Source organism: Siphateles boraxobius, unplaced genomic scaffold, assembly GCF_051911475.1.
Source record: "Siphateles boraxobius isolate OS27281-9 unplaced genomic scaffold, OSU_SipBor_1 30, whole genome shotgun sequence".
Classification (NCBI taxonomy): Eukaryota; Metazoa; Chordata; class Actinopteri; order Cypriniformes; family Leuciscidae; genus Siphateles; species Siphateles boraxobius.
Genome location: NW_027508920.1, coordinates 17,334,925 through 17,345,464, shown reverse-complemented (window position 1 = coordinate 17,345,464; position 10,540 = coordinate 17,334,925). Strand labels below are relative to the sequence as shown.

The 10,540-nt window shown below is 39.8% G+C and overlaps 1 protein-coding gene across 1 annotated transcript; it reads right to left on the bottom strand.

Annotated features, from left to right (window-relative positions):
* Positions 1-1,794: 1,794 nt before the first annotated feature.
* Positions 1,795-10,199, bottom strand: ehd2b (EH-domain containing 2b). The gene is made up of 7 exons (XM_077248391.1): positions 9,887-10,199; positions 8,370-8,828; positions 7,887-8,063; positions 5,596-5,693; positions 3,653-4,065; positions 3,275-3,439; positions 1,795-3,191 (listed from the first exon to the last, which is right to left on the bottom strand). Exons 2-7 carry the CDS (start codon positions 8,588-8,590, stop codon positions 2,634-2,636), a joined length of 1,632 nt encoding a protein of 543 aa, XP_077104506.1. The 5' UTR covers positions 8,591-8,828; positions 9,887-10,199; the 3' UTR covers positions 1,795-2,633.
* Positions 10,200-10,540: the final 341 nt, after the last annotated feature.

Here is a 10,540-nt window from a genome sequence, read left to right as displayed (position 1 = left end):
TATTGTGAAATGACACTGTCCCAGCTAGCATGCGGTTTGCGGGGCATCTTTGAGGAATTCCCCATGTAGGCATGGTGACGTATAAACAGACCCCTGTGTGCTGGTCTATGAGGGAATCCCGGCGTATAGGCGGTGTCCACGACAAATATTGTGCGTGTTTTCTTGCCTGTGTGGTTGCTATGTAGTCAAGACTGCCACGTGTTTGATGACTTTATGTAACACTTTTTTCCCTGTTAAGGAATAGTTCACCCCAAAAAATTAAATTTCTGTCATCATTTAGCCTACTCACCCCATGTTGTTCGAGTTTCTTTCTTCTGTTGAACACAAAGAAGATATTTTTAAGAATGTTGGTAACCAGACGGCACAAGCTGAAGGCACCCAATAGAAAAAGAAAAGAAAAGGAAGTCAATGGCTGCCATCAACTGTCTGGTTACAAACATTCTTTAAAATATTATCTTTTGTGTTCAAGCTAAGAAAGAAACTCATATAGGTTTGGAACAACATAAGGGTGAGTAAATGATAACAACATTTAAATTTTTGGGTGAATTGTCCCTTATAAAAAATGTTATAGTTTGCATGTGAACACATTCAAACGCTTGGTAAGAGGCTTATGGAAAATGACATGCCATTGTATCCCTAAGGGAATATTGTTATGCTGACACACTGACTAAAATATGTACCTTCTCTGTTTAATGGACAATATTTTTGCGTATGTTTTTTACCCTCAAATGCTTTAACCACCCGGTTTTGTTTAAGAAATTTGTTAGGAGCTTCAGTATAAGCTGCAGATGATTATAATGATTTGTGTTCACATGCTCAATTTATGAGGTGGATCTCAAATGTCTGCATGTTCACACAGCCTCTGTTACTCTATCACCACACACACACAGAGAAACTCGCAGGGTTCAGGCCTGAAACCAGCCCTGAAGAAAAGTCCAAATAGGGGGATGTTAACGTCTTCCATAAAGAGGCCGCATCGGAGTCCTGAACTTGGACTTTAGAAAATCTAACGGACCCGAGGAAAAGAGATATTAATAACTCCTTCAAGCCCATCCCACCACATTCTTCACCTCTGAGTCACAATGTAAACCAGCTAGCAATGGAGCCAGGGGTGGATTGCCTCTGTTTCTCATTTGTGTATCTTTCCATGGCGAAATTGTGGAAACGGGGAGATACCCTTCCTCTCTTTCTTTATAAACCTGAAGGGTTACACACATGCAATGCTCTCACAGGTTGTGGGATTGTGTGTGGGAAGAGGAAAAACACAGGCATTGAGCAAGATGTGTGAAAAATTACAACAGAGTCTCTGGAATGATGCAGAGCTGGAAAGTATAAGCGAAGAGAGGAACGGGTGGTTGTACTGGAGGATGGAAAATGGCGGTATGGGGTTTTGGCTGGGATCTCTGTGACTCACTGTTTATCTGGCCTGTCACCGAGCAACTGTACAGCATATGTGTGCACAAGACTGCAGCCTTTCTGTCTGCTAGTATGCCCCCTTTCCCAAAATTTCAGGATTCATATAAGACTCTTTCCACAGAAACCATACCAAACAGGCTTTGAAACGTTTAGATTTACTTTTTTCCCCTATAGCAAAGTGTCTAGAGAAAATGTTAAATGTTAGTCTGAGGTAAATTTAAATACTAGCCTATATGAGTTGTTTTATTTTCCATTAATTTTATTTTGAGTTTTGCATGTTCTCAGCCCTGTTAGTTGGGACAATTTGTTTGTTCTTCTTTTCTACTTTTTCAGTGCAGTTCTTTTTGTAAAAAAATCTTTTATAAAACAAAACAGATCCACGATACAAAGGGTCTTTATTCAGCTCAATATATTTACTGTGAAAACATTGGTTACAATGTTACAACTGTTTACAGTAGTCAGAAAGAAATCTCCACATTTTTGCTTGTATGACATTGATTTATATATATATATATATATATATATATCTTGTGACAGTCTTTCATAGTATGCATAGAGATCATTCAATACAAAAAAAGGAAGAAAACAATAAAACTGATCACATATAAAGCATATCTCCTTTTCAATCTTAAAGGCATAGACAGCAACATTCTAGTAAAATGATTTACATAATCTAAAAACAAAGTCTTTGTAACTTGCCTCCTCAGTTCTTCTTTAAAAGCAGTTTCAGAGTTTTGAGTGTTTGCCTTGACTTTACATTCTGATTTAGTTGACTACAACATTAAAAGCCACACTGAAAAGTGTGTAAAGCCAAGTCTATAGATTTCCACACTAAATTATAAAAATGAATGTCTGTTATCTACAAGAGTTAATTTGCTATCCCTTAGTTCAGGAGCCATTATAAGTTCTATGAATTGAGTTGTGTGTAGCATTTCTGGATGTGAGGTCATTTGATTTTAAAATGGCGACAGATGCGACATTCCTTTCAAATGACTGAGACCAGTCTTTGGTTTATCACAATGCTCTTTGGCTTCCAGCTGGGATTCTTTGCATTGTTGCATTTGAACCAAGAATACATAGTAAGACATTAATTGCGAGTTACAAAATGACACCAAAATACAGTGAATGGAGATGCATTGCAGCAGCTGTGGAGCTGGTCAACATGCGGGAAGTGCGGACAAGGATCAGTTGATCGTAAATGTGCATTGCTGCATTGTCTAAGCATCAGAGCCTTTCTGCCGGCGCTTGGATGGTGGCACAAGACGGGCAGGCAACTCAGGGGGCAGCCCATGACCATCCAGTTTCACTTCAATCAGGTGGCTGGCCAGGGCAAACTCCTCGTCATCCAGCATGCCGTCACGATCCACATCCGAGAGCTTCCAGATGCGGCCCAGCACAGAGTTGGGCAGCCGTGTGCTCACCATCCAATCTTTGGCTTTAATACCACTTAGTTTGCCTTCATTTGGTGCTAGGTTGTAGAAGATCTCATCATACTTGGGCTTGTCCTTGGTCACTACCCATTCCTCATCTTCCTCACCCACCTCACCATTTTGTACCGCGGTTTCGCTAAAGGGGTCCCCTTCCATAAAAGGTCCGGCACGGGTTCCCATGAAGGCCCCGCCTTGGACCCCAGGTTGGACCCCAGCGTCTATTTCTTCTTGCCTAAGAAGGGGCATCAGTTTGGCAATGTCATTAGACAACAGCTCATCCAGCATTAACATCAGGTTGGGTTTAAGGGCTTTAAACTTGGTGAAGTCATGTGCCATTAGTTGCTCCTATACAATAAACACAGAAAGGATAGTCAAGCAAGAAAAGTAGTGTTTTAACCTCAATACAAGAGCCAAGTGGTTACACTAACCTGCATCTTGGTACAATCGGGGAAGTCTCCTGGAGAGATATGATGTTGTAGCTGAATCTTGGAGAAGATGACCGGGAGCTGGTAGATCAGGTTCTTCTTTTTATTGTCCTTCCTGAAGACAGATGGCATCTCTTGCTTCAAGTAACTGATGATATGGGCATGTACCTATGCCCAGCCCAAGGGACAGAAAAGAAAACTGAGATATTATTCAGAAAATCTTCTTTTGTTTTCCACAGAAGAAAAAAGTCATAAAGGTTTGGAATGATATGAGGGTAAGTAAATGTGGACATAAACTATCCTTTTAAGTGCTTACATTCGATCATTTACCTTCTGATATCACAGTTCCAACAAAAAGTCATTAATTATACATTAACATACCCTCACAAGACGAGCCCTCTTGACCAAGTCATTAAGTTTGCGTAGGGCTGAGTTGCGTGGCAGATTCTGGATGTCAGCAAACAGATCTTCCTCCTCCAACTCAAACAGCTTGCGGTTGTCGGACACCATAAGAGGTTCAGACCAGAAGGACCCGATGTACACCCTCAGAACTTCAGGAGTACCAAACACTTTCCCCAGAGACCACATTAAAGCTCCATACACTCGCATGAGCTGCTGGGTATCAATCATATCAGCCTTGTTCAGCACAACACGTAGTTTGTCTTCATTGCCCTTGAGGGCTCCGATTGCCTCTGAGAATTCATCCGAGATCTCCAACTTGTGGGCATCAAAAAGAAGAATTATCCGGTCCACACGCTCAGCAAACCAGCGGAGAACTGCTGGGAAGTCATATCCTACAAAGAGAGAAAAGAGGTGGAAGAAAATCATCAAATTGAATAAAAGAGAAGACAACAGTAGTGTGTAAGGTTGCGATGATCAGACCCACCAGCGCTGGTGTGATTCAAAGCAAGAGAGTATTTGAAAATCTGAAAAAAGGTAAAAGACTATGTACTTAATTTATTTTTATAAAGAAATGACCTAATCCCATGAAGTATTGCAAATGATAGAAACAAATCAAAGACAATAGTACAATATACAACTATTGGCTACAGATATAAAATGCAATGTATTTGAAAGTTCAGATACAAATACATAAGTAGTTTGAGAGGATAGAGAAACAATTATGTAATTCAGATTGATTTGGAAGTGGGCGGTCATTGTTCTTGTCTCCATGCTAACATCAAATTCTCTTCAGGTAAACTTACACTGGGTTATGGGTGCTAGATTACACTTTAGATTAGATACACTATTGCTTATCCTTAGAGCTAATGGTAGGTCTGTCTTGAAAGGTTTGTATCGTGGGAAGCCTACCTTCTTGTAAACTTCAGATCCATAACTATCCAACACACCTACCTGTTGTTTTCAAGTAATCCGTTCAGGATTCAGGACCTTGATTAGCTGGTTCTTGTTTGTTTGATTAGGTTTAGAGGTTTGGTAGCCCTTGCTGAGTTATTGCTGTTTCTCTATGGAAGAGGTAGCCAATTCTGCTCCTGAAGGGCTACCTTCCTGCAGACGTCAGTTCCAACCCTGCTTCAACACACCTGCCTGTAATTTTCAGGCATTTTTGATTAGGTTTGTAAATAAACTCTGCAGAAAGGAAGCTCTCCAGGAGCAGAGTTGTCTACCCCTTTTCTATGGATTATAACTCTTGAACCCAGCTGTTGTGCTCTATTCAGACTATTTTCAAATTTTGAGATCTTCGTAGCTCTTAAACAATCATCTAGGTGATTATGTGCAAATGTTGTGTTTTGACAACATTTGAATAGTCCAGAGCCTCTTCCACCCCCCCTAACATTCCTTTACATTCCTTCCCTTTCCTCTCCCTGTCACACCTTTATGGCTCACTTTCCCATTCTGTGCGTCATTTCAAATGCTGAAGCAGGAAAATATGTGAGAAAAAGCAGACATCAACCAGTGAGGTGCAACACTGATAAGCTAAGATAACCCAACAATGTTCTCTGAGGGAAAGCCTAGAAATTATTCATCTGTTATTTACTATGAAAAAGATCTCAGATCAGTATTATCCTTTTTATTTACGTTGAAACCAATTTGTTCCAAATATCTAGAGTTTCTCTTGGGTCTTTATGGGGTCAATTCAGTTTTACTGTTTTAACAGAATGTTCTACATTTTTGCAGTAAAAACATATTGGAGCATATTGTGAGTTTTCCCAGGGGACTAGTAAAGGACTAATGATTTTCTCATTAAATATAAAAGAGATATTGTAGACCAGTTTGAATGAAGTTGAATTTTAAGTGGGAAATTTATTGAGATTTGGCTGAAAATACTCCCAAACCTCTCTTCTTACTTTTTTAGTCAGCCTTACCTCGACTCACTCTCTGTTTGGCCCCGGACAGGATGCCTGGGGAGTCGATGATGCTGATGCTCTCCAGGACCTGGTTGGGCAGCTGAGCACACTGGAATCTGTCAGAGAAAGAGATGAGGTCAGATTTTGTATTGCATTTGGTGATAGACAAAAAAAACCTTCATAAGTTCATTTTTCCTCTTGGTTGAATGGGTAAATCAAGGCTACAGACTTTAAGCTGATATATTTTGTTAAATACAGCATTACATGTTTCATCTGAATGTTTCATCTTCATCTTCAAGCTACAGTTGCCCCAAAATATTTAGACACTTAAAAATGCATGAATGTCTTAGCATTAAACAAAATATCAAACTGTGTAACTTCATACATCCACTAATACATCAACTAATACAATGATTTTACAACATGTGTATGTTTCCAAAACTGCCCAAAATATTCTTCAGTGTCACTGTAGGTCTCATCTACATCTTGTGCACAAAACAGTTGGTGTTGATTCCTTAAAAGGATACAGCACAATTATCAAACATTCAGGAGCTCTTTAGTTAAAATCACTTTCCCCCTGAGAAAAGCTGAAAAAATGATCCATTACTCCTATCACAGCTGTTGTGTGTGATCCAAGAAGCAGACTTCTAGCGTCACTCCACCCAGGCTGGTCCATTGTGTGGAAGTGGTGCTTGAAACACACAGAGCTTCCTGAGGGAAAATGACCAGAGCTGCCAAAATCAAACAATACTTGCCACTAATGATCTGCGGCATAGAAAAACATGGTCTCTTCCTGCTTTAAAAGAGCTTAATGAGTGGACTGCTTCCCTGGGCAGGAAGTTGGAGAAAAGAAGTTCTCAAAACATGTTTGCAAAAATACACCTAAAGAGAACAGGGGAAAACTGGATCTGATAAATACTCTCACTGGCACCCAAAATAGCGCCCCCTTTGGTGTTGACAGACAACTACAAGCTAATTATGTTGAAACTCTCTTGGCAAACTTAATGAGAGGACTAAGGTATTCAGATGACCTGGACGTGAACTTCAGCTTAGTTTCCTCACACTGTTTTGACTACTGCCTGGTATTTCAATACCAGACATTGCTTAATTGTCTTAATTCACCAAATAAGTGAGGTTGCTAAAGCAAGCTTCACTGCCATTATCATTCACACAGAGGGTTCGATATTTGTTCTAAATGTTAGGGTAAATGCTCTTTTTTTTTGTCCAGATGTACTAATTTATTCAAAATATAAAAAAATAAATATGCAATTCGTACATGCAATGACTTGAATACACCTCTTCTACAATGACCATGTATTTTTTTCTTTATATTTTGGAGGGGCATGAAGTAAAAAATGTCAGGGTGATATCAGAAAAAAAATCATCATTTTATTTAGTTTGGCATAATATATAATTATTATTTCAATATCTGATTCACTACTTTCTTAATATTTGAAAAACCCTTTTCCCAAGGTCAAGTTTCTTAAAATATCAGTTAATTTGACCTTTTAAGGTCAAGGCAAGATTAGTTTAGGTAGTAAAATGTCATGTGGTGTGAGTCCCCAAATGTGATGATATTTATGAATTCATAATTTAATAAATGCCTAAATTCATGATATCTGTTTACCTCGAAACGTTACACAAAAATGTATGCAAGGTGTAACAAAAATAGATTATTTCTTTTTAGCTGATGGTTACACCACATGACATTTTTAAAAGCATTAAAAATAAACTAACAAATAAACATGGGGCGCATCCCCCATGATTTGTGCTAAATGAATGATACCGTATTCTGTTTCTTTTTCTAAGTGACCAGGTTCTAACCTATGGTTCTAACCAATCACACCCTTGCAACCGTATAGAAACAAGCTAAAGAATGTTCACAATCCTTAAGCAACTCCATAGCAATGTCCTGGGATAATCCATTATCTTCAGAAAACGTAAAACATAAATATTTTCTTCTGCTAATACAAACTTTGAAATTACTCCTCTTGAACCTCTTTAAGGACTCTAACGCCTCTTAAGTCATCACCCATTACAGCTCTACTTTTGCCCTCTCTTGTGATATCTCTCCCTTCCACAAGTTTTCCACAAATAAGGAAAGTCCCTCCTCCCTAAGAAATTTGGCACAGGCTCTTGAAATTCCGTAGAGCAAAAACTAACACACTGTTTCTCCGTTATCTTCCCTGCGTGCCCAGTGTAAGCAGATGGATCAGTTGGCACATTCTTTCACACAACCCGCCTTCATCTCTCATGTCATGTCGTACATAGCGGCTAAGTGTAACATCTGCCTGTATGAATCTATTCACCTGTTGAGGAAGGTGTTTCCGAAGGGGTTGAGTTTGCGGAAGGGTTTGTTGGGATCCACTATGAGGGCGTTTCCAGGAATGAGCCCCTCCACGTCTCCGTGCATGATAGCGGTGAAGCAGTCGGTGGTGGGCTCCGGCCCTATGCGACTCCCTGGGACGTCCTGTTCCAGCAGATACCTGTGTTGACAGAACAAAGACATGGTTATCGTGTTGACATGCAAGTCTTTAATAACCTTGAAGCTTGTCTTCTATGTCTACTAGATGGACAAAACACAATGGAACTGCTGTTTAAGTTCAGCTAAATGTATTTCCATTCACTAAATAATCTGATTTAAATTTGAATAACCTTTGAATTTAATACAGAGATCCAACCAATGTAATGTAGAGTATATATCTCCCAAGATCCTAAACCACGAGTGGCTAATACCACTATCCAAGCCCTTAACCGCCATAGACATGTTTTAACCCTTAAAAAACCCTTACTTGATAAACGTAGTCTTTCCTGTGGAGTACTGTCCAACCACTAGCACCATGGGTTTGTTGTCAAAGTCGGCGTCCTCCAGACTCGGTGAGTGGAAGTCATGGAAGCAGTAGTACTCCTCCAGGGGCAGGAGTTTCTTTCGATAGAGTGACTTAAGGCCCTCGGTCACTGTCCTAATCACCTCAGGGGCCTTTTTGACATTCTTACGTCCCCAGCGTGACATCTTGCAAACTTGCGAGAGTATTCAGAGTTTCCTTTGCAGTTAATTTATGGCTGTGTTTACGTGTCCTCTGGGATGACTGTGAACACTCTTCTCTTGCTTACAGTATTTATGTAATGCAACCAAATGTTCTGCCCTGAAGGTTTACAGTTATTTGCTGGAGTTATAAAGCAAGCTATAGAATAGAATGTTATATTTAAGCCCTGGGTTTCTTCTGTTTCTTAGTAAAAAAAAATCTTGCCTGAAAAAAAGAAAACAGGAAAACAAAACGTTGAAAAGGAAATAAAACATTAGAACAATATTGCATACAGAATATGCTGTAGGTGTTTTTTCTAACAATATATTTCATCTTAATAATTTCTTGGTTAGAAGGCCTTGCTCCCATTAGAATGTCTAACTTTTACCTTTACCTTCAAATAAAGAATCTTAAGAAATGTTTTTAGCCCAGAGGGAAAGCAGAGTGCATTGTCCATGCATGTCCCTGGAAAAAGTTGGTGCTCATTTTGGAAACACTTACACACACCCAGCCAAACTCTGAGTCCACAAACACACATTCATAACTTGCTTCCGTATATTGAAAAAAGTGAGCCATGTTTTCCAGCAGCGGCTCACAGTGGAAAGTTAAATGTGTGAAGGATTACGGTGTGTAAAGGGCTGAATACACCAGTGATGCATCAAACACAAGCATATTCAGAGTTTCGGACAGAATCCTGAAAGGATTTTGCATCAATTCCCCTAATGCGCATTTGGCACACAGTAGATTCTAAACACTCCCTACTTAATGATTTATGCTTTTCCAGAGGACTTATTCGGAATCAAAATGGAGTTCATGCTGAAGTAAATGTATTCCAGTGAAGTCAAGTTGTGCCAACCTTAGTTAACAACTGAAAAGAAACTAGTTACTGTGTGTCGGATTAAAAATTCAACTTTAACACAGCTGTCTTGGGAAACCAGTTAATGGTTGGGATTTGACTTTATATAATAAGACTCACATGTTGCGCAGGAGATGGAAAATGCCTTGTGGCATCCTTCACCACAATTGCAACAGACAGTTGAGACTTTGGGAGAAGCCTTAAGCTTCAGATCATTTCCAGAAGTAATACAGAACCAGAATACTGATGTGTGCCAGTAAAGGAAGGAAAGGCCAGAGGCATTTGCTCCTATGTTTGATCCTTTTTTGGAGGGTTCAACAATGCACGCATCAACTGCTCTAAACTTTTTCTTTTATTTATAAAAGGATTTTAAAGTGTAACTCAAAACAATGGAACATTCCAAAAAATCCAAGATTTGTCCACTTACCTGGAGAATGCCGAATCTCAGGTAAAAGTACTTGGAGAGATGACGGACCTTAGCAACTCTTCTCTCTGGCTCTGGATGTGTTTCTACACGCGAGGATGTGCTTTAGAAGGAACAATCTGTCCAAGGAACTGGAGGAGTAGCACCAATTAAAACGTTTTAAGTAACGGTTCTTCTTCAGAGGAGAGGTTTTGATCTGCCTGTGATTCTGTCTCTTACAGCAAAATCAGCTTTAGGCTTTCACACAAGTACAGCCTCCTTCCCTGCCTACGTTTCTCTCTGCACCTCTTCTTCAAACACTGCTTGACGCAAAAGCAGGGGAGAGCCCAGGACGGCTGATTGGTTTTAGGCGAGTGATGACAATGGGTTTAAACCAGGGTGGGGACAGGGAGTTGAGGGGGAGCATCCAAATGCTAAGGTGGAGTCAAGCATTTTATAGGGAGAATCATTCATTTACATAAAGTACTGCCTGCAAACATGAGGGTGTGGCACTGCTCGTCTTTCAGCGGATGCTGCACCATGGGGCAACATATTCTATTATGACTTTTTTGGCTTTTGTTTGACCTAGAGATCTGTTTGCAGAGCAGACGTTCACGTGACTCTTGATGATGGCATGAAAGACCACATTTGATACACTTGGCAGATCATCTATATTGC

Excerpts from the sequence above, each read along its gene's own strand:
- ehd2b (XM_077248391.1), bottom strand. The coding sequence starts at position 8,590 with ATGTCACGCTGGGGACGTAAGAATGTCAAAAAGGCCCCTGAGGTGATT. Across the intron at positions 8,064-8,369 it reads GGAAAGACTACGTTTATCAA|GTATCTGCTGGAACAGGACG; the intron begins GTAAGGGTTTTT and ends CTGTCAACACAG. Across the intron at positions 5,694-7,886 it reads GGAAACACCTTCCTCAACAG|ATTCCAGTGTGCTCAGCTGC; the intron begins GTGAATAGATTC and ends TTTCTCTGACAG.